This window comes from Octopus bimaculoides, chromosome 10 (assembly GCF_046866305.1).
Source record: "Octopus bimaculoides isolate indiv1 chromosome 10, ASM4686630v1, whole genome shotgun sequence".
Classification (NCBI taxonomy): Eukaryota; Metazoa; Mollusca; class Cephalopoda; order Octopoda; family Octopodidae; genus Octopus; species Octopus bimaculoides.
In genome coordinates this window covers 4,486,566-4,511,807 of record NC_142937.1, presented here as the reverse complement: position 1 = coordinate 4,511,807, position 25,242 = coordinate 4,486,566, and the positions used below count along the sequence as shown (strand labels likewise).

At 33.5% G+C, this 25,242-nt stretch overlaps 1 protein-coding gene across 50 annotated transcripts in view; it reads left to right on the top strand.

Annotated features, from left to right (window-relative positions):
* The window catches only part of LOC106869047 (MAGUK p55 subfamily member 7), an 850,742-nt gene that overhangs the window by 720,213 nt on the left and 105,287 nt on the right, over positions 1 to 25,242 (top strand). For all 50 annotated transcript variants that reach the window (XM_089358333.1, XM_089358318.1, XM_089358312.1 and 47 more), the window contains one exon: positions 10,785 to 10,870. In XM_089358333.1, the coding sequence (XP_089214459.1) occupies positions 10,785 to 10,870 (86 nt within the window). The remainder of the gene's footprint in view (positions 1 to 10,784; positions 10,871 to 25,242) is intronic.

The window sequence follows — 25,242 nt, the reverse complement described above, 5'->3', positions numbered from 1 at the left end:
TATTTGTAAGTTTTATCATCTTTTGTTCTTGACAATTCATAAAACATCTTGGCTATGAGGGTAAGCTTTTACACAACTGACTACATAGAGATGAGTTTGATTATTCTGTTACATACCTAGTCAATGTATGCAACGTTGTTCTAGTTTACTTTGCTGACAAAAAAAATGTAAAAGGTTTTACTCTTATTTCACAGTTGAGTTGTTCATTCTAGAAATCTTATTCAGCAATAAAAAATAATTGTTCTAACAAAATTCCATTGATGACAGCAACATAATGGATGAAGAGTAATAAAAGAAAATCCCACAAGATGAATTATATAAAATGAAAGATTAGCTTCTGAATAAGTAGGTACCACTATTAAAAGTTATAACAATGACTTTTTCTCACATAGACTTACATAAAATAGATATTTCCTTTAATGCTTATTTATAGTTGAATTTTTTTTTCACTGAGAAAACAATTCTCAATAGTTCGCATCAATAAATTATTCTTGTTTATATTTTATTAAAGTTGGTGCTAATATAGTGATCCAAAAAATGTTGATTAATTACAGTTGCATTGTTACTGGGGAGTTAAATCATCAGTTTGAGGATTAATTCTGTTTTAATTATTAATTTAAGGGAGACAACCTAAAGATTTGAATTAATAAAAAGTAATTAAAAAAATAGATAATAGTGCATGACAACTTTGGACATGTTTCAGTCTTAATAGACCTCTTTGTTAAAACATAGTCCTACAGATCTTGTGTGACCTGATATAACTGAAAGATGTATACAGTTTAAATGAATAAACACTGACTGGTGTGGAAACTTAAACTGAATGACTGGGAAGTGGGTGGAAATATTCAGGGATGCCCAACTTTTGTGATTGTTTACCTGAAGCAAAATTTCATATGTGCGAAAGTTGGCAATCAGTTGTCTTCCTTCTCTTGTGACTTTAGATACAGAATATACTAATCAATGAACAACAGCTCTGTTTTTGTGTGTTTACAGAGACAGAGAATGGGAGTGACTTCTACTTACTACTGTATGTGCTTACATAGAGAGAGAGAGAGGAAGCAAACAATAGGTAGCATGTGTGTTTATATAGAGAGAGGATGACAGAAACTACTGTTGAAAGTGGGGGGGAGGAGTTTACTCAGAGTGAAGAAATAAACAGTAAATAGTTGTTGTGTGTATGCATATTTACAGCGAGAGACAAAGAGAAATGTTGAAGAAAGAGAAGATTTCTGTCCATTACTTTGTACATCAGAGAAGAGATGAAATGACTTGACAAGAGACATGAAAACAAATACCAATCCCTCCTCCCCCTGTGTCACACTCACTCTTACACACACATGCATGATCTTGATTATCTTCAATATTCAATGTCTGTTTTCTATGCTGGCATAAGTTGGGTAGTTTGACAGGCTCAGTTTTCTGGTTTGGCATGGTTTCTACAGCTGGGTAGCCTCCCTAATGCCAACCACTTTATAGAGTGTACTGGCTGCTTTTTACATGGCACTAGCACCAGTGCTTTTTACATAGCGCCATCACTAACAGAGTCACCAAGTATGTTATATTTTCTATAAAAATACATAGGCACATACATAATAATAAGTTAAAAGTTCAAACAAGCTGCCTGCAAAATCGTATATAGATAATGTAATTCTGAGGAGAGAGGGGGTATCTGAGATATCGCATTAGCTAATAGTAGGGATGAAATACCAATATTGGTTTCAAATTTTGGCCCAAGGTCAGCAGTTTGAGGGAGTGGGTAAATCAATTACATCAACCCCAGTGTTCCACTGGTACTTACATGGGCCCAGGAACAGGGGATGCAGGAGGTGCAAGTGTACCTCCTGAAATTTTGGCACCTATTCTTACTTTTCTCAGGTTTAGAAAACAATGTGTAAAATGTAATCTGTAAAAAGTAGCTTAAAGTTAGGTTTCTTCTAAAAGAACAAAGAACAAAAATAAATAAAATAAGACTTTGTAAGAAAAATTTTGGACCTGGGTTTGCATCCCCAAAGCAAATTTCGTTCATAAGCCAGTGGATACTTTTTGCATCAACTGTGAAAGAATGAAATACAAAGTAACCTTGGTAGAATTTGAACTCAAACTGTAAAAATGGATGAAATGCTGCTATGTATTTTGTCCATCATCTTAACGATTCTACCAGCTTGCCACTATAGACAGTGCCAATATTTACAATAAGTTACTTCAAAAACTAACTCTACATTCTTATCATTAAATTCCAGTTTCTGTCATATCTTACCATATCTTCCGGTCTATCAGATTATTTCATCTTTTTTCTATCTTTTGAAATTTTCTTCTGCAACGATCTTATTCACTTAACATTTATCTTCCCTGCTTCTCTCTTTTTACATTCATTTGTTTTTCCTTGGGTAATTTCGTTTTCATGTTGAGTCAGTTGTTTAGAAGCCTTTTCTATGGCTATTCACTCAATCATGAGGGGCTAGGTGGTGGGTAATGGAACTAGTTGATATATATAATTTTTTTTATAGCAAATTGATATATATTCTAGGCATATAATTACAAGATGTTTCTTAGTGTCAATCTTACTTTAATTGACTAATCTTAATTTTTCGAAACATTGTAACTAAAAGCTAATTCTTTCCTTTGAAGCTATTGAAATATAATTTCAATAGGCATACCATTCTTTTCCAATTTTGAAGTTTTCTGTATAAAATTTATTTAATCTGCTTCTTTGAGTATTTGAATTAAATGTCCAAATGCTTTAACTTCTAATTGCATAGAGAAATTTCTAGATTGTAAATGAGTGTGAACATGCTTTCCTCCTAGTTCTTGTTTTAACTTTTATTACTTTATCATACTGTGTAACTGGAAACTTATGTGGCTTTTTAAATGTAGTTTTATCTTAGTAATTTAATTAATGTTAGAAATGCTTGTAGTAGAAGTAAAGATGTTAATGTAAAGAAGAGGCTGAAAGAAAGTTACACTCTCTCTCTCTTCTCCCTCTTTCTCTCCCCCTCCAAAAACTTAGGCTGGATGTAGCATGTGCCAAATTTGTAATACTGCATGAATGTGTTACATGAGTATTGAATTAGGCAAGTCTGTGGAAGCTGGAGAGAAATGAGCTGAGCATGATCTGTCTGATATCTATTGTTAACATACATGAAAACCAGAGTGTAAGCAAGCTGAGAAAGCAAATTTGCATGTGACCTCAGTTGAAGTTTACAGAACTGACAACTGCACTTGTATGTGATATGAATGTACAATAAGTGCCGAAGGACAGCATGAGGTGTATCATCAATAGTTTACACACCTGGCTGAAGAACACATGTCAGCATGCTGGGCCTCAAAGAATAAGATGGTCAACGATCAAGATGATGGTTATATTTTACAGGGCAGCCACTGCCAAACTGTATCCACACACTTCTATACAAATGATATCACAGTTCATGCATTTGTAACTACTTGTGCTTGGTAGTCAGCCACACTTAACCTATGCTTGCACTGCTTCTATAATGAAACACCTCCCAATCGATCTCCTTATAAGTACAAAACAATTTAGTCTTCTTCAACTGCGTTACGATACAATTTTTACAAAACATCAATGATACATTACAGCACACCATACATCTGCTATACATGAACTACACATAACAGAAAAACTTCAAACACATTACAAATAACTTTTCAGCTAGTATAATGACATAGGAAAATACATCTACAATTAACATCAAATCCTTTCAGATAGAATCTCCAACATAAACCCAACTGTTCTGTAACATGACATTTCACATTAACAAACTTTGCTATGTATTTTTCTTACTATTTTACTAGTTTTAGTCATTGGATTGTGCCTATATTGGGTCAGTGACCTTAATTAGCCAGTCATATTGACTCAAATATTTATTTCAGTCTGAAATTATGTCATCAAGCCACTAAGTTAAGAGTTTTCAAGCTAAAGTAACACATGCTCACATTGGACACTGTCACATACAGATGTAATTATCTGTGTGTGTTTGTGTATGTGTGCACATACACATCTATGCAAACACACACACACACACACACACACACACACACACACACACTTATACATATATCTGGATATAAATACTTCATTTCATAAATATATATACACATATATTATATATATCATATATACATATATATTATATATATCATATATATTTATACATCATCATCATCATCATCATCATCATTTAACATCCATTGTCCATGTTGGCATGGGTCGGATGGTTTGACCAGGGCTGGCAAGCTGAAAGGTTGCACCAGACTCCAATCTGATTTAACATGGTTTCTATAGCTGGATACCCTTTCTAATGCCAACTGCTCTGAGAGTGTAACGGGTGCTTTTATGTGCCACTGGTACAGGTGCCATTTGTGTGACACTGGTATCTGCCACAACTGTGATTTTGCTCATCATATATATTATGTGTGTGTGTGTGTGTGTGTACATATATGCATATAGAAGTATGCATATATATGTATATATATATACACACACACACATACACACACTCTCACACACTCTCTCTCTCACACACACACACGTATATTTGAGTTCATCCAGTATCTCAAATAAAAATGTGTTTGGAACACATCTGCATTTACATCTCATAGATCTCTGAGGTTTGAGGTTTTTGAAAAGATACTGAAAAGCTGTTGCCTCTTGAATTTTAAATTGTCATATCATTGGCTCCCTACCCTAGGTAAAGAAAGAGGGACCCTCGGTACTAAGTGGTGTTGTCCAATTCAGGGGCTGTAAACATTTCAATCCCATAGTTAGGTGCTAGACTCCCAACATACTTCTTCACATTCTCCAAATACTAAATTCCATTAACATGGCATTGGTCATCTAAAAATATCTATTTTCTTTAGACGTAGTTGCTCACTTGAGCAAGACTAATCAGTCTAATTTAATATAGTGCTCTTTTGCTCATTTTTTAAAAGAGTCCTTTTGAGTTCAGACATTGCAGTTTGTAGTCATTAGACTCAAATGCTGTTAATTTTTATTCAAGGTCGATCCTAAGCTAGCAGATCAATAATCAAAGGAATTAAAGCTGATACTATACATTCTATCGTTTTGTATATCAAGAACTACATTACTCAACGTATCCTTTTCTTAGGAGGTAGCAGTGTGCATGATTTGTGGGTGGTTTGACAGCTATTTTTAATATATTAAAAAAAATGTAAAGATACCTACTTCAGCTAATATTAAAGACGAATATATCTATGTATAAGACAATTCCTACATATGGTCCATAAGACACCTACTGTTTCCTATAAGGCAGCAGACATCAAGCTATACTGAATCTTAACGGCATTAGCATGAACAGTAAAATTGTCTGAATTACAAAAGATTTATTTTCTTAAATTTAATTCCAAATCCCCAGAATACATGACTAAATGCTCATTATCTTCCCTCTTTTGTGAATTTGTTCAATAAAGGAATCAAAATGCCCATTTTTTTAATGTTATGTTCCTAGAATTTGGTCATAGTTATCATCATCTTCCTCATTGTTTAACATCTGTTCTCCATGCTGGCATGGGTAGGACAGTTTGGACAGGAGCTGGCCAGCTAGAGAGTTGCTCAGGCTCCATTTGTCTGTTTTGGCATGGTTTCTATGGCTGGATGCCCTCCCTAATGCTAACCACTTTACAGAGTGCAATGGGTGCTTTTAACACGACAACTTGGGTGCTTTTGCATGGCACCATCATGGGTGCTTGTACATGTCATGGTATGGGTACCTTTTACACAGTACTGACATGGGCACTTTGATGTAGCACCAACATGGATGCTTTTATATGGTACCAGCACCCACAAGCCTACAAGACTAGGACCTTTCAACATAGAGGACATGCCTGTATGCATGAATAGCCATGATTTTACTTAGCTTGATATGTCTTCTCAAGAGCAGTGAACTGCCAAAGTCTTGGTCCCTTGTCATCTCCTCTGTGAGGCCCAATGTTTGAAGATCCTTTCTCACCATTTTGTTCCACATCTTCCTGGATCTACCCCTTCCACCAATTTCCTCAACAATTAGAGATCAGTACTTCTTGATGCAGCTGTCCTGATTCATATGTATCACATGACCATACCAGTGCAGTCTTATATCTTGCACCTTACATCTGATGCCTTGTATACCCAGTTTTTCTCTCATATCACTTACTTTGTGTTGTATATACACACTGACATTATTCATCCATGTGCTCAGTAGTCACAGTTCATATCTCACTGCCATGTAGCATAGCTGTCCATACACAGGCATCCTACAATCTGCCTTTCATTCTGAGGGAGAGGTCCTTTGTTACTAACAAAGGCAGCAGCTCTCTTAACTTTGTGCAGCCTGTTCTTATTCGAGCAACTACACTTTCAGAGCTATATCTTCCACTGCTAACTTGGTCACCTGAGTAATAGAAACTATCTACCACTTCTAAGGAAAAGTCTGAATTGTCCATATTGACCTGAAAAATTTCAAAAGAGTTTGAGTACCACCAACAGAATAAATAATGCCAAAGTCAGGCTAATCATCATACTTACAATTTTATTTAGGTTGTCTTTGGACATTTTGTTAACAAGAATTTTGGCTTATGTTCAAATCAGAGCTGGCAGATTAAGGAACATTGGTTTATATTTTATATCATACATTTGGGAATATTCTTGTTCTTTGCAGATTATCAGAAATGTTCAAACTTGAACTATTTTTAGGCCCTGAAAGGGATATTCAGAATTTGCTATGCAGTCTTTCTTATATTTTAAATACATAGTCAGTATGAAATAGAGTTTATGAAATGGGTAGTTGTGGAGATGTTGAATATGGTGGTGTAAGCTTATACAAATACTTTAATGTTACTTTTACTGAGCTTTACATCTATAAGAAGATTCCTGGATGACTTTTCAGATAACATTAATCAAACTTTGGAAAATCTTCTGGAAGTTTGTGAGTTGATTTCAATAACAAGCAACTTTAAACAGGAATATGATAAGGTACTCAAAAGAAACCAGAATTTCGCAATATTATTTTATTCATTTAGTTTTACATGTTTACACTTTTATTGCCTTCAAAGTATTCTCCATTTGAAGCAACGCATCAGTCCAGGCGCGTTTCCCACTATTCAAAGCAGTGCTGGAACTCTTGCAAAGTGATGCCTTTTAATGCCTCCATCATTTTCTCCTTCACCTCTTCTACATCTGCAAATTCCATAGAACCAGCTTTCATCACCAGTGTTAACGTTTGAACAAAAGTCTGAATCAGCCTCCAACTGTTCTTTCAGTACCCCCTCATAATAGTTATAGTGTGTGACCATAAAATACTGCTGTTTCAAACATAAATCATCACGGTACTCTGACATTAGAAAAAAAAAACAAAAAAACTAACCATTCGTAGATATACACACATGAATTTACAAAAAGAAATTATTAAAATAAATTAGTCAGAAGAGACAGCCCCTTACTGAGTATCAGAAAACCCCACAATCCAACAAATCTCTGCTTTCGGCTTATATCATTTAAACTAGAAATCAATTTGAAAGGCCAGCCATTTAATTCAAACCACATGTGACAATTTCATCTATGTTTCATAAAATCCACAGCAAGGTCGTATTTTTCTGTCAGGTATTACTTTTCTGTCCATCCTCACTTTCTTCATAAAGAACTTTGATAAAGAATTTGCTGAACAATAAAAGTCACATTATTTACATTATCTACATTTGACGGATATTCGTCCTCATCTTGTTTGTTGTTAACACAACGTTTCGGCTGATATACCCTCCAGCCTTCGTCAGGTGTCTTGGGGAAATTTCGAACCTGGGTTCTCATTCCTATCGATGTTACTATTATTATTATTATTATTATTATTAATCAGGTCGCTGCCGTGAATCGAACTCGGAACCTTGGGGTTAGTAGCCCGCGCTCTTAACCACTACGCCATATGCCCGTGGGCAATTATGGGGTGAATTTTAAGGCTTATAAATCTATTATTTTTCTATCCTTCCTCAATACCGGTTCCCATATGCTATTCATATCTGCACTCGGTCTGCTTAGGAGGTTGTTGTGTCCTAGCATATGTGCTGCTTCTTTTAGTTTTCGTATTTTCCAGTGTTGTTCCCTGTCTATTATTTTAACTTCATCCCACAGGGGGAGGTGGTTTCCATTTTTCCATACATGATCAGCTATACCCGATTTATCGATATCTCCTCGTGTCACAGCTTTGCGATGTTCTTCTACCCTTATTTTGAGGGGGCGACATGTTTCGCCTTTGTATAACCTACCACAGCTGCATGGGATGGAGTACACGCAGTTTTTGGTCATATTCTCTTCTGTTGGTGGTTTTACCCGAAGGAGATATTTGCGAAGTGTTGTATTGCTCTTGAATACTGCCCTGATGTCATATGGGCCGCATATCTTTTGTATCTTTTCGGAGAGGCCTTTCACATAGGGTAGACAGACTGTAGACAGTTTATTGGTTTCATCCTCTCTTTTCTTCATAATTGGAGTAGATAGTATGTTCTTGGGGTAGTTGTTTCTTAATAGATTGTTACTGAGCTTGATCATTTCCTCGTGGTGGGTATCACGATCGCTACTTATATTCTTTGCTCGGTGTTTTAGGCACTGAGCAATTCCTCTCTTTACACTGTATGGATGGTGGGAATTGAAGTTAAGGTATCGTCCAGTGAAGGTTGGCTTGCGATATACGGATGTCCTGAATCCATACTCGGTGCGTGTTATTAATACGTCCAGGAATGCCAGTTGATTGTTCTGTTCCTTTTCCATGGTGAACTGTATGGATGGATTTATTGAGTTCACATGATCTAGCAGCATTTGGACATCTTGCTGGTGGGGCCAGAGAATAAAGGTGTCATCAACGTATCGCAGCCATAGGGTTGGTTTTAGTGGTGTTGATCCTAAAGCCAAATTCTCGAAGTATTCCATGTATATATTGGCTATTATCGGTGATAATGGCGAACCCATAGCTAAACCATCTTCTTGTCGATATATATCAGTGTCCATACTGAAGTAGGTAGTTTCTACACAGAAAGTCAACATTTCCATCAAGTTTGTTATTGGTATACTAGTGCGTTCTTTTAGATGGGTGTCTGTCACTAGTTTTTCTTGAATCACCGATAGTGCTTCACCAGTTGGGACTTTGGTGAATAGACTTATCACATCTAGACTCACCATCTGGTTGGATTCAATGGGGGTATCCTTGATCAATTCTGTGAAGTGGATGGAATTCTTCACGTATGATGTTGACTTTCCTGCTAATGGACTGATTATATCCACCAAGCACTCCATAGACAGGGAACAACACTGGAAAATACAAAAACTAAAAGAAGCAGCACATATGCTAGGACACAACAACCTCCTAAGCAGACCGAGTGCAGATATGAATAGCATATGGGAACCGGTATTGAGGAAGGATAGAAAAATAATAGATTTATAAGCCTTAAAATTCACCCCATAATTGCCCACGGGCATATGGCGTAGTGGTTAAGAGCGCGGGCTACTAACCCCAAGGTTCCGAGTTCGATTCACGGCAGCGACCTGATTAATAATAATAATAATAATAATAATAATAATAATATAATAATAATAATAATAGTAACATCGATAGAAATGAGAACCCAGGTTCGAAATTTCCCCAAGACACCTGACGAAGGCTGGAGGGTATATCAGCCGAAACGTTGTGTTAACAACAAACAAGATGAGGACGAATATCCGTCAAATGTAGATAATGTAAATAATGTAAATAATTCCTCATCTCTTAAATATAGAACTGAATAAAAGTCACATTCACAGCACTTTAAGTTTCAGGCTTTCCACACTACCACTTTCATCAAAGCCACTATGCAGACAAAATTTCCTGCTCTTCATTTCCAATAGATTTCTAATATAGGTGCAATGCCTCAAAGTTGAAAAATATGTGTAGTTGACTACTGGTACTCATTTTATCAACTCTGGGAAGACGAAAGGTAAACCTACTCCAATGCAGTTTGAACTCAGAACATAAAGGAATACAACTAAAAACCACCTGGCATTTTGTCTGTTATTCAACTAGTTATGTTATGTCTGTTACTCTACTGGTCATCTTATGAATGCATGTGGCTAAGTGGTTAGGGTAACTGGCTCACAATTATAAGGTCGTAAGTTCATTTCCCAGTGGCACATTGTGTCCTTGAGCAAGACACTTTATTTCGCAATGCTCTAGTCCACTCAGCTGACAAAATTGAGTTATACCTGTAATTCAATAGGCCAGTCTTATCACATTGTCATGCTGAATCTCCCTGAGCGCTACATTAAGGGTACACATGTCTATGGAGTGCTTGGGCGCTTGCAGGTTAATTTCACAAGCAGGTTCTTCCATTGACGGGATCAACTGGAATCCTCGCCGTCATAACTGACAGAATGTCAACTTTATGTTAGTCCATCACCTTTTCCTTGATAATATTGCTAATAATTATAACTTCTATATAGTGAAAGAAGCCCATAAATTTAAGAGCTACTGGTTTAATTGACTCTAGTATTTGATTAGTACTTATTTTATTAACCGTGAAGGCATGAAAAAGAAAAGGTAACTCCATTAGGATTTTGATTTAGAGTGTGCAGAGATTAAACTAATTACTGCATGGCATTTAGTCTGGCAGTCTACCATTTCTGTCATTCCACTAACACAGCAATATTAATAAAATTGAATCAACTGCCAAATGGTTGTATTATTAATGCTTGTGTAATTATATTGTGTATATATTATATTATACTTCATTTGATTAATATTTATTATTTGTAGGTCTCGTACATGTGGGAGATGAAATCTGTGAGATAAATGGGACCAATGTACAGGGCCGTGACCCTAAGGATGTTGTTCAGTTACTGGTATGTATTCTTCCTTATCATCTTGACATGCCATCAGAGAGAGAGAGAGAGAGAAAATGTCTAAATAAATCTTATTTATTTGATTGTCAGCTTTATGATGCAAAAAAAGCACAATTATACATGAGAGATAAACAATGAATAAAGTATATTTTGTTTGCTAAAACTGTCTCCTAAAACACGGTTCATAAAAGAAAAATCAGAAATAATTTAATGTCCTTTTGTCCATGCTGGCAAGGGCTGGACAGCTTGAGATCAGATGAATTTCAGGATTTAAGCTCTAATCTCAGCTTTGGCATAGTTTCTGTGACTGGATGCCCTTCCTACATCAAAACACTTTACAGTGTGTACTGAGTGGTTTTTTCATGCACCAGCACTAGTGAGGTCACTAAGTAACTTGTAAGACAAGTAAAGAAAAAGAAAAAGTCTCTTCGACTGAGTGGGGATGTGTTTGAGGGAAAGGGAGGTGGCTTTATGCCAGCTGTTGAGAGGCTAATGTATAACAGAGGGACAAACACAGATATCTTCCTACAGAGAAGATATATGGCTTCCCTGTATTACATAAGGGTGGGAGCAACTGGAAAGAAGATAAAGATGGTGATGATGAGGTGACAGAGCAAACTCTCAAAGAACAACAAAGCAAGTTTAAGAGAGAATATGGACAGTGGATCCAGGTGGAGAGGAGGGGTTGGATAAATTTCATAAGGGTGTGAGAGGAGAGTAAAAGATGGGCGAAGGTGAATGTAGTGAATGAAAAACAATGGTAGATGTATGGATGCACAGAAAAGGGGTGATCCCTGAAGAGCTGATAATGAGCATGAAGGATGGGTCCATCTATCATGTGTGCTTTATGTGTATTGTTCATGGTCCTTAGGTGCCTGCAACTCTTTAGCATTTGAACTGGTCATATCCAGCCCAAATATTCTACATGTTTTTCATTCAAACTGGCCATATCTAGCCTTTCACACCTACTCTACAATGTTATTCTAAAAATAAGCAATCACATCATCAAAAGCTCAGAGTTATAAGATAATGCATGATTAATTCAAAACAATTTGAATAAAAATGCATTATATTTAACAGAGAAATCTGAATGCTAAAGGGTTAAAAGAATTCATTCAGCTGCAAGGATGTATTACAGATCCTCACTTACCTACCCTTCTATATTTCTCCTGCTGCAATGTCTAACAATCAAGCAATCAGTACTTCAGCTAACCTTCATAAACATTATTTCAAAAGATTTCTTTAACTTAATAGCTCTGAAGTTATACATGAATGAAGAGACATTGACTGGATAAAATCATTACAGCCAGAATGCCAGGTGTTCAGTTTAACTATTATGATATTTTTTAGCTCTGTTCTTATTACAATTTTATTGTTTCCAATATTTACTTACATTTCTTCAAAGCAAAATGCTGTAATTTAGACATACACGCACAAGTGAGGAAAATATAGGTTGACTATTATTTACAATATATATATATATATATATATGTGTGTGTGTGTGTGTGTGTGTGTGTGTGTGTGTGTATATATATATTATATCCATCTAACATTAGAAATTTTGTCAAAAAATGCTTTAAACTTTTGATTGACTTTTATACACCATTTATTTAACCTCATACACTATTTATTTAATAACTGTCACAATATTTTTTTATTTATGTAAAGTAAGATAAGATATTGTGTAATTTCAGTTTTATTATTGTAACTTTCTGTGTAGAATTCATAGTATTGTCTATTTATTTTGAAAATGAAAATCTTACATAAAATACAATATACATACAATATGCATTGATATCTTCTTAAAAGATCTCAGTTTTCAAATAATTATGAACAAAATAACATAATTCTTATTTTCTTTTTCAATTTGTGATGCAAACAATTGACATAAATAATATGAAAGAAACAAAAAACTATGAAACATGAGATATTAAACATATTTATCTTTAAGAATATTTTAAAAACTACTGAGTTTAGAATTAGAATTTATTTTTGAAGTAGTTTTGTAATTCATTAAATTCAAATATGAATATTAACAATTTGAAAGACAAATCTAAAGAGTCCAATATCTAATTCGCTGAATCTTGAAGATCTTTTAAAATTCCCCTGACAGACATTATAAGTCCGCAACTCTTTACCCAGGAAATACATTTCAGTAGTATCATGAATATTATGTTGTATACTTCACTCAAAGTGAAAGCATATATATGATATTCAGTTAAGACTTATTCTGTCAAATAATTTCAGGAGTGGAAGCAGGTCTGAAATCAAAGGGCCTTAGAGTTAAATTAACAAAAGCCAAAGTAGGAAAGCAGACTAATTACTAACCCCTTCCAGGAAAAGGTCCTACTCAGTATGTAGAAAAGGTGTAGGTTGATAGTTTCCATTACTCAGACAACCAAGTTAGCAGTGGAGAAGGATGCTCAGAAAGCTTAGTTGGTAGAATAAGAATGGGCTGGGCGAAGCTAAGAGAGCAATTGCCTTTGTTGATAATATAGGGCCTCTCCATTAGAGTCAGAAGCAGATTGTATGATGCCTGTGTATGGACAGCTATGCAACATGCAGGGAAACATAAGCTGTGACTGCCAAGAACAAGTGAAGCCTTGAAAGAAAAGAAGCCAGCATGCTCCACTGGATATGTAATGTGAGTGTGTATGTGCAACAGAGTATGAATGTTTTAAAGAAAAAATTGGGTATAAATAGCATCAGATGTAGTGTGTTCAAGAGAGAAGATTGCACTGATATGGTCATGTGATGTATATGGATGCAGACAGGTGCATAAAGAAATGCTGATCTAAGTGGTTGAGATTTGATCTTCAAATGTTGAACCTCACAGATGTCTAAGGACTGAGACTTCTGGAAATTTGCTGTGCTTCTTGAGAAGACACATCGAGCTAAGTGAAAACTGTTCCCCCATCATACATGCACACACAATCTATCCTCTGTCAAAACTTCCTCACTACCCATCTTCCCAATGTATGTCATCCCAACACCCATGATTACTACCCTCTGCAGGCCCCTCCACTCTCCCTCACATGCCTATCTGCACACTCTCCATGTCCTCACATATCTACCATATTCCTCCTCCCAGCCACTCCAATTTCTCTCCCCATCACTTGTTACACTTGCCATAGAAATCATGACAAAGCAGATAATGGAGCCTTCTGCAGCTCTCTGGTTTGCAAACTCCTGTCGAAACATCTAACCTATGTCAACATGGAAGGCAAACATTACATGTGGTGAAGGATGATAGTGTTGATGGCATTGTTGTAAACCACTAATCCCTTCTACATTTTCTATGCCAAACATGAAAACGCTGAGCCTCTTGGACATGTAGAAATATATTATGCTACAGACTTAATTGAACTATGACACCATATTGATGATAGAGTGGATTTGTTGAATGAAGAAGTGCACTTCTAATATCAGGTTGAGTGAAAAGTAAGCAATGTTTTGAACCATGAAGAATTTGTACCGGATTTTTGCAGAGTTTTGACTTTTTTTTAAACATATTTTTGCAATTGTCTGATAATACAGACATAGGCTTGCCCAAATGCATTAATAAATTAACATTGATATTTTTTTTAATCATTGTTACAATCATCTGAAATGGAACTGTCAAAGTGTGATATTCAAGCAATTGTGCTATTCAACTTCAAAAAAGGATGTAAAACAGCAGAAACTGCAATATCAACGAAACATTTGGTGAAAAAAATGACCAATGTGTAGTCAATTCGAAAATGGTTTAAATGTTTTCACAGTGGAGACCTGAGCTTTGATCGTGAGCCTAGTGGACGCCCATTTGTCATCTATGATGGACAATTAAAGACTGTCATTGAGAAATATCCATGTACACCACTCAAGAACTGTCAAAAGAATTTCAAGTTAGCCAGAAAACTGCCTGCAACCATGTGATCAGAAAATCAAAAAAGCTTGACAAATGTGTACCACATGATTTGAATGAAGATCAGAAAATGCACAGATATGAAATTTGTTCATTGCTTCTTCTCTGTAACCACACCAATCCATTTCTCGACCATATTGCAACTTCCAATGAAAAGTGGATTCTGTACAATAATAAAAAACGTTCATCACAGTGGTTGAACTAAAACGATGCACCGAAAACCTTCCCTCAATCTGAGCTCTTCAAAAAAAAAAATTATGGTGACTGTTTGGTGGTGTACTGCTGGACTCATCCACCATAACTTTTTAAAATCCAGAAAAACCATTACTGCAGAAACATATTGCCATGAAATTGCCAAAATGAACAAAAAACTGCTACTCCTCTGTCCCAGACTGGTCAACAGAAGAGGACCAATCCTTCTTCATGACAATGCTCAACCACACATTACACTAATAGCGCTCCAAAAGTTGAGGGAACTTGGCTACGAAGTTCTTCTTCATCCAGCTTATTCCCCAGACTTTTCTCCTACCAACTACCACTTTTCAAACACCTTGAAGGTTTTCTACGAGAGAATGATTTCAAAATTCAAACCAATGCTGAAAGTGCATTCAAAGAGTTCATCAGCTCCAGAACTCCAGATTTTAATGTTACCAGAATAAACAAACTTGTAACTCAGTGGCAAAAATGTGTTGATTGTAATGGTACTTTGATGAATAAAATTTCTGCATTGTTGAAATATATTGTGATGAATTTCATGTCTCAAAACGTTGCTTACTTTTTACTCAGCCTGATAGTTTATAAAGTAGGCCCAATCAGTTGTTTTTTCACATGTTTACTCAGTCATACATGGTATAATTTTGTGTACACATTATACTAATTTGTAATGAACTACAAAATATGAAAAGGAATTTTTAAGCTAGTAAGTCACAGAATGAAATTTTTTGCAATTAAGGTAACTTTGAAATCTTCAGGTTAATTAAATTAACATGTCAGACCTATTTAATTTTATTATCATTTATTTGTATACATAGGAAAGGCATAGTTGAAGTATCACCATTCATTCTTTGTATCAATTTATCATTTATATTCAGTATTTGAGGTATAGGCAGTTATGTCATACCGTGTGGTACCTTAAGTATCTTCTACTGAAACTTAAGGCTGAGTGGAATTGGTAGACAGAAACAGTATAGAAGCTCATAGTGTGTGTGTGTCTGTATGTATGTGTATCTGTGTGTCCATGTGTGCATGTTTGTGTGTGTGTGTGTGTGTGCACATGTGTATGTATGTTTGTGTGCATGCATGTGTATGTGTGTGTCTATATGAATGTTTACATTCCACACCCTTGCATGAAAGTGTTGAATCATGAAACAGTAACATTTGTAGATATTCACTGCTAATAAATTATACCATAACTTTGTTGTTTCAAAGATGAATAGAATGAAAAATCAATTACTTGAAAAATATGTAATACTTAGTGATAGAAAGGGATCCAGAAGTAAAATAATGCGTCGATACATATTGATCTTACACATGCTAGCATAGAAAAACAAATATAAAACTGATGAACAAATGTATCAGAAGAGGTATCTAAAGTACGTGCAACTTAACCAAGCAAACAATGTTTTGCATTATTATGTTAAGTTATGTTAAGTCTCGTATTTCTATAAATCACTGAACTTATGAAAAAGTGTTTTTACTCTCACTTCCACAGAAAAGTGAAATTGTATCATCAGTGAAGTAGAGAAGATCTAAAATTGTGGCAATACTTTATCTAATTTTATAATAATTTGAAGTAATCTATTGGACAAAACTATTATAATGTACAAGAACAAATTTGTGTATTGATTTTTTTTGCTCAGAAAGCTTTGAGGTGGTATCAATTCTCAGGAAATTAATTGGTTAAAGTGTAAATGAGTAAGATAAGACGATGCCATGTTTTCATAACTGATGGGAGATTGCTAACATGAATAAACATTAATAACAAAATTATAGAATAACTGAAACCAAAATAGTTCTGTTTCTCTTTCTTGAAATCCATTAAACTGTATATTGTGTAATGAGGATCTCATACTGTTATTCTTGTAAGGTTTTAATCTGTATTCCTTGTGTCTTAGTTTATCTCCTAAAGTTCTAATCAATGTTTCTTAAGAAAACTTTCGTTACTTTCACACAGTGCAGTGTTTCTAAGGCAGCATGGGCAGAATTGCTAGCAGGCCCGACAAAATGCTCAATGGCATTTTCTTCTGGTTCTATATTCTGAGTTCAAATTCTGGTGAGGTCGATTTTGCCTTTCATTCTTTCAGCTTCAATAAAAATAAGTACCAGCTGAGCACTATTTACATTATTTACAATTGATGGATATTTGTTCTCATCTTGTTTGTTGTTAACACGTTTCGGCTGATATACCCACCAGCCTTCATCAGGTGTCTTGGGGAAATTTCAAACCTGGGTTCTCATTCCTAAAGTACTTTTCGATGTTATTATTATTATTATTATTATTATTATTATTATTATTATTATTATTATTATTATTATTATTCAGGTCACTACACCATATGACTGGGTATATGGTGTAGTGGTTAAGAGTGCGGGCTACTAACCTCATGATTCCAAATTCGATTCCAGGCAGTGATCTGAATAATAATAATGATAATAATAATAATAATAATAATAGCAACAACAACATTGAAAAATGCCTTAGGAATGAGAACCCAGGTTTGGAATTTCCCCAAGACAACTGATGAAGGCTGGAGGGTATATCAGCCAAAACATTGTGTTAACAACAAACAAGATGAGGACAAATATCTGTCAATTGTAAATAATGTATATAATTGCTCATCTCTTAGATATAGAACTGCAGCTGAACACTGTAGTCAGCTTCAATAAAAATAAGTACCAGCTGAGTACTGTAGTCGATTTAATCAACTAATCCCCTTCCCCAAAATTTCAGATGCTGTGCTTATAGTAGAAAGAATTACACTGTTTAGTGTTTCTCTTCGTAATTTAATTCTACTTGATTCAAAGTCTATGTCATTAGTGAACTTTAGACTGAGGTTTGTTCTACTTTTGATATTACTTTCCATTCATATTATATATTCTTCTCACTTCTTTCTTTTTTTTTTTTGTCTTTGTTCAACATTTCTAAAAACACATCACAGATTCCTCACTAACAGTATTTTTTATTATATTCTTAAAATCTAAATTGTATATTACTGTGAAAAATAGTTCATATTTATATATATATATATATAAACAAACACACACAGGCATAATTATATATATATATATATATATATATATATATATATATATATATATATATATTTATAAAATATACATACATAAATATATATATATATATATATATATATATATATATATATATATATATACATACACACATACATGTATATATGCATATTGAAAAAAATAGATATATATGTAGACTATTTTCTTTCTCTTCTACATCACCCACAAGCCACTTCTACATGGCTGATTATATATCTGGTGATGTAGATATATCAGGTAGAGATTTATATTTGTTACACCATTAATTATATTGCTCACCTATCTCCCAGGCATTTCATTATAGTTTCCTTGTCAATTTTTTTTTTTTTATACTATTTTCTCAAGTAATTTTAGTGAGTCATTGTTTCTAGTTATTTTAATGCTGCAATTTTGAGCATTACAATGCTCTTGCCTGACTGTGGCATTTATTGATTTTTAAAAAAAATTGCAAAACCTATTTTAATTGGAACTGAATTTTTGTTATTTCTTTTGTTTTTAGTTGTTTTCTGAAATTAATTATTTCTTACATTTTTGGTAGTTTTTAAGAAACCAAATGTAATTTCAAGCACCAACTTTGGTAATTTGGTAGAGATAAGATAATGAGGGGATTCTTCCACATGGTCGCATGACCTACTCAAAATAGCATCCTCATCTCTTTCCATTCACAATCTCCCACCTTAAAAAAGAAGGACACACTGAGCAATATCACTCTAGATATAGAAAATTGCAAGATGGATATAGACATAACACCTTTGGCCGTGGATGACCTCAGATTAACATCAATAACATTTAGTGGAGGTTTTAAGGATTTGTAGTTGTTGATGATGTTAATATTATTGTTATTGTTGCTTAATAATGATGGTCAGCTCTTATCAAGCAAATTAGGATACATGTTTCAGTCTGATCTAAATGGAGTAACAGTTTATGTAGAATGCAGTATCACAGTTCAAAGAGTGTTATGTTCTTTTTTCAGTCTGAGTTAGTGGTTGGTAACTCAGTGCAGAATTTAGTTCCAGAATCAATATTGCAATTGGTAAATATTTTTATGTGTGAATGTGTTCAAATGATAATGGGTAGTTGTTTATCCAAAGTCATCTGGGTAACAGTTAATGTTGATGAGAAGTTGCTATTAGTTTGATGACTGAGTTTAATGTTTCTAGCTTAGTTAAAATATTTGTTGCCCTACTATATTGAAATTAGGTGTGAAATAATGTAAGAGTGACTTGTTAATGCATTATGTTTGCTGTTTTCAAATGTACATGTTCTGAATTAGTATGCACTTGTTTACTCCGAAAATGGCTATAATCAGACAATCTATGATCAAAGATATTCTAACCATTATCGTTCTGCATTATTTTCAGACACAATATGCCTAGTATTACATTATTTAAATATATTCTTCTTTGTTTAAAATGTTATGGTGTGGTTTCAGAAAAATTCGGATGCTATTTCTAGTAGATTATTGACCTGAAGGAATCCCTAGGAGATTTTACCATTATGGTTCTGGGAAGAGTCTAGACCTTCACTAAAATCATTTTTGTTTTTTTTTGTTTTGATGGCAACCTTGTCTTTAAAGTTTGTTTTTTTCCACTTTTGTCATTTAGTGCTATATTGCAAACAAAACCATTTTCCACAACAATCATAAATATTTGGTATTGTTCTGCTCTATAATGAGGTATTTCAAATATCCAAAATATCATTGATTCCTAGGCCCCAAATTATTTTGTTATTTATTTATTTCTTACCGCACTAGTATGGTTGTATAGTCGGAAGTTTCCTTCTCAACTACATGGTTCCAGGTTCAGTTCCACTGTGTGGCATCTTGATCAAGTGTCTTCTACAATAGCTTCAGGTCAACCAAAGCTTTGTGAGTGGATTTGATTGATGAAAACTGAAAGTAGTGTGTGTGTGTGTGTGTGTGTGTGTGTGTGTGTGTGTGTGTGTGTGTGTGTGCACGTGTGTGTGTGTGTGTGCACGTGTGTGTGTGTGTGTTTGTCCCTCATCAATGCTTGACAACCAGTATTGATATGTTTACAGCCCCGTAACCTAGTGGTTCATTAAAAGAGACAAATAGAACAAGTACCAGACTTTAAAAAAAATTAAGTACTGGGGTTGTTTGATTCAACTAACATTCTTCAAGGTAGTACCCTTGCATGGCTGCAGTCTAATGACTGAAACAAGTAAAAGATAAAAGACAACTCAATTTCAAAATTCACGTAAAGCATGCAGACCATAGAAAGGTATTTAATAACCCTTACACAATAAAATAAATTTAAACATAAACAAAAACTAGAAAGAAGAAAAAGAAGGGTAAAAAGATTTTTAAAAAAACAGTTTAAATATCTCTGCTGTTAAATCTTTATATAGTTTCTACGAGTCAGAAGATTTTATTTATGGATAATGGATTCCTGAAAATACAGTACACATGCAAGCTTGGCAGATGTATTAAAGCCATTTTTAAAAAGTGCTTACTTTCAGATTGGTAATTTTTCTATTGGAACAATTCATGCCATAAGGTTTCTGAATAGTCTCTACATGAGCATAAATGCTATTCTGTTTGATTCATTCATGTCAATTTGTGCTCTAGGCTTGTTCGCTTTATATTTATTGTGACTATATCATTGTCTTCAGATTTAAACTTTAGAGTAGCTAGTTCTCATTTCGATGTTAAGGATTTGTAAAAAAATATTTTATTGCTATCATGTGTAGGTTGAGAGACACTATACAGGAGTCCATCTTACGAATATTACAGATTCTGAACTGTTCTAAAATGAGATGGTATAGTATTAATTAAGAACTCTTTTATTCTTAACTTTGGAAAGGAAGTTAGATTAGCACAAAATGTACTTATTGTTTGTGTGTGTGTGTGTGTGTGTGTGTGTGTGTGTATGTACGTGCACACAAACACACATATATATGCACATATATATATATATACATATATATATATATATATATATATATATATATATATATACACACATTTATATTAGTATTTGTGGTCATGTTCAATTATAATAAAAATCTTAATTTGATGGGTTACTTTATACTTTGTAGAGATTAAATTTATAATTCTTATACAAGAATATTGTTGAGAATGACTTCGAAATTTTGGCCAGTTAAGCAATCAGACAATGGCTTAATTGACTGAAACTTCAAAGTCACTCAACAACATTCTTGTATAAGAATAATAAATATATACTTATATGTACTTACATATGTATATATACTTATATATACATACTTATATACATACATATATGTATATTTGATTTCTGTAACAGAATGCAATAAAATATTTCTCTGGTAACTAAATATTCAAACTGTTATCTTAGTTTCTTCTATATATGATAACTAGTAATACTACTAAGTACAGTGGTCAGCTAACCAGTGTACTGGAAGTTGACTGGATAATGTTAATCTACATGGAGCTCTAACCCATACGTCTTACTTCTTACTGTACACACAAGGTATATATATATATATATATATATATATATATATATATATTCACACATACAATCATCACATGTATTAATATATATAAATGTGTGTGTATGTGGGGGGGGGTCTTACATCTTATCTTTTTTTCCCCTTCTTTCTTCCGGCTGTACTGGATGTTAATCTAATTCTTTTCTTCTTTTTTGTAATATTTACTTACCAAGCCTCTTTTCCTCTTTAATTAATACACTAATCTATTATTGATTATCATTTCTTTGATGACTACATTCTCCTGATTCATGTTTCGTATATTTCTCTTTTATGTTCTGTTAGTTTTCCAGTCAATGCTGTATGTCAAAGTTTGTTTTATTTCTTTTACAATTATTTGCTAATTTAATATTTCCTATTCTTTGATCTCAAAGTTTTCTTTGTAATATCATCACCAAGGAATTTTTAAAGCGTGTTCATGTGTATGTATATATATATATATATATATATGCATACGTATATTGATATTTGTTTGAATTAAGAAATGTCACTTAGCATATAAGGAAAAGTACAGGTGTCAATAACTACATTAATGTAATATGTTATATTATCTCAGAATTATCTGTCATTCTTAAATACCACAAACCATTGATTCCCCCCCCCCCCCCCCCACTTCCATAATAGTCATTTTGATATCAAATCTAGTGCAACATTTTTCAGGTACTGAAACAAATTGCAATTATATCTAGCTCTTCTTCAAAACAATGTTATTCTTGTTTCATGCCTAAAACCCACTTTTCATAAATATTTTAATATCAGTTTCTGTGATGTAACGAAGGATTTTTCTAGTTTATATAATTCATTTTTAGTTTTACTGAATTTTGTTTCTATGTTGTGAAAATTTTGTTTCTGTATGATTTAATGTTCATGTCAGCACCAGTGAATAATAGCTTTAAAAATCATCAACTTCAATAATTCCGATATCGCTATTTTATATTTGTAATTATTATATCATATTAAGTAATTCTGTTTGAGAATTATCTCATAATTGCTGATAAGTTAATATAAATATCATCCATAATATATTTATTCCAAAAGATAATTTCAAGAGCCACTGGAACAAAGATACGAAGATTGGAGTATGATTTTTAGAAATTTGATTAAAATACTGATTCTTTACTCAAAATTTATAACTCTTTTACAAAAATTTTAGTTAATACATGTCAAAGTTCTTATATTAACTACATCCTAAATAATCTTCAACTGTGAGACTAAGGGAGCAGTCTTTAAATAAGTATTTCAGGCTTTTTTTTCTTTTGTAGTTGTAATGAAGCTATTTCATAAGAGAAAGTTGAAAATCTATTTTGAGACTACACTACACTCTCTGAGTGGTTGGCGTTAGGAAGGGCATCCAGCTGTAGAAACTCTGCCAAATCAGACTGGAGCCTGGTGTTGCCATCCGGTTTCACCAGTCCTCAGTCAAATCGTCCAACCCATGCTAGCATGGAAAGCGGACATTAAACGATGATGATGATGATGATGATGAAACTGACACTTCATTCTGCATGAAACTAAATTAAAAGAAAATGTGTGTGTGTGTGTATATATATGTATGTATGTGTGTATAAACAAATAAATGAGATAGAACATTGCAAATGCATCAGCTTAAAAGGTTTCTATTTAAGTTCATAGCTTGCATATTCAATTAAATTTTAACTACAAAGACAATCACTTATTTTTCATATTATATTTCCTTTCCACATAGAAATATTTTCAGCTATTTCCTGAACTAACATTTTAAAATAAAGAATCATTTCAAATGCAAAAATTTTTTATCCAGTGTTTATAATGGACTTCTTTTATATTATTTGATTCACAAGATAAGATATTATTTTTAAATTAATCAATTGTTTTGAATTTTATTTCATTTTATTTTTATGATATCTTTTAGCATTAACTAAAATACTTACTTGCCTGGAAATTAACAATCTTAATATATTAATAAAACAAAATATATATATATATATTTAATGTTAGTATAAAAATATATATATAGTTTGATAAAATAGAAAATAAATTCAATATTAGTAGACACACTGGATTTTAAATTAAAATACTTGACTACTTGATATGATATGAATTAAAATACTTGACTACTAGATATGATATGAATTAAAACTTTGCTACTGTAGATATGTTGTTTTTAGTGTTTAACCCCAGGTCAACCCTATCAAACAGGCTTGAGTTCAATTTCACTGTGTAGCATCTTGGGCAAGTACATTTATTTTAACCTTGGTTGACATAAAACTTGTGAGTGAATTTGGCTTGACAAAAATTGTAGAAACCCTTAAGATGGACTGCATTTGTACTTCAAAAGGTCCAAGTTTATAACACTTGTGTGACACTAATTCTACCAGAGAATATCATTGAAATACATATGTCTATCAAATACTCTGCTAATTCAATGAGCAGGTCACTCATTTGATCAAATGACTCGATGCTCATTTATGAAAAATCAACATGAGAGACCACTATCATCATCCAGTGAGCCCTTAATTTCTTAAGAACAGTAGAATGTGATCTGAGAGAGATTTGGATGTTATTTCAGCAAATGAAGCAACTACAAAGAAGCTTCTGTTCTTGGATTGTCTAAGAAAAGAAAGATGCAGAGCTCTTCATAGCTCAGATTCCTTGAATAACAAATACATTCCAGACTCACCTCCCTCAGAATTTAAGAATTTAAAAGTTGGTAAAAATGTGCATTTAGAGTTTAAGACAATTGCAAATGTTCAAAAGTTCAAACACCCACACATAGACACATGTATATTATAGTAATAAACAGATAATATCTTTGGTTAATTTCAAGAAATTCTATTATTGTGTGACATATAATCAGACTTTTGTTCTCTTCACATTAATTTTAATTAGATATTATTTCTGAACCTCTCTGTATATGATCTTTTCACTTGCAATGACCTACAGTAATTTACTAATCTAATTGATGAGGTTACAATCAAAATCATCAGAATTTCAAAGTATTTTTCTCAGATACTTAAGTATTGCACTTAACCAGATTGATACAGTTTTGAATCTATTATCAAGGAGGTCACAATACATTTGAATTTCTTCATTTAATTAGAAATAATTTTATGACGGGTTTAGTATCCCACCACCCCTCACCTCCACCCCTCATTCTTGGATTCCTTTTACAGAATCCATTGCAATGCTAAATATCCAATCTGACAGTAACTTCTTCCTACCAATCCAGAAAGCCCTGAAAAAAGCCCATCCTTCTTCTGCTTAGCCATAAATAAAATCAAAATTAAATAAACATGGTTTTTTTATGTTTATGCTTATAAAAATATTGACAATATTCATGGTTATATTACTAGCAATATTTATTTTATATGTATATTCTAAGAAAGAAGGAAGTCAAAAATTTATGTCAAAATAATAATTTAACAAAAACTAGTGAATTTGATGATAGATGATAGCTGTGCTGTAGTGTCTAGTTTGGTATAAATTCATCAAGTGATTGTAAAATAAGTTTTAATCACATATAAGATTAAAGCATCCATACCGGTGCCATGTTGGTGCTATCTTAAAAGCACCCAGTATATTCTGTAAAGTGGTTGGCATTAGGAAGTGCATCCAGCCATAGAAACCATGCCAAAACAGACAATTGGAGCCTGGGCAGCTCTCTGGTTGGCCAACTCTTGTCAAACTGTTCAACCCATGCCAGCGGGGAAAA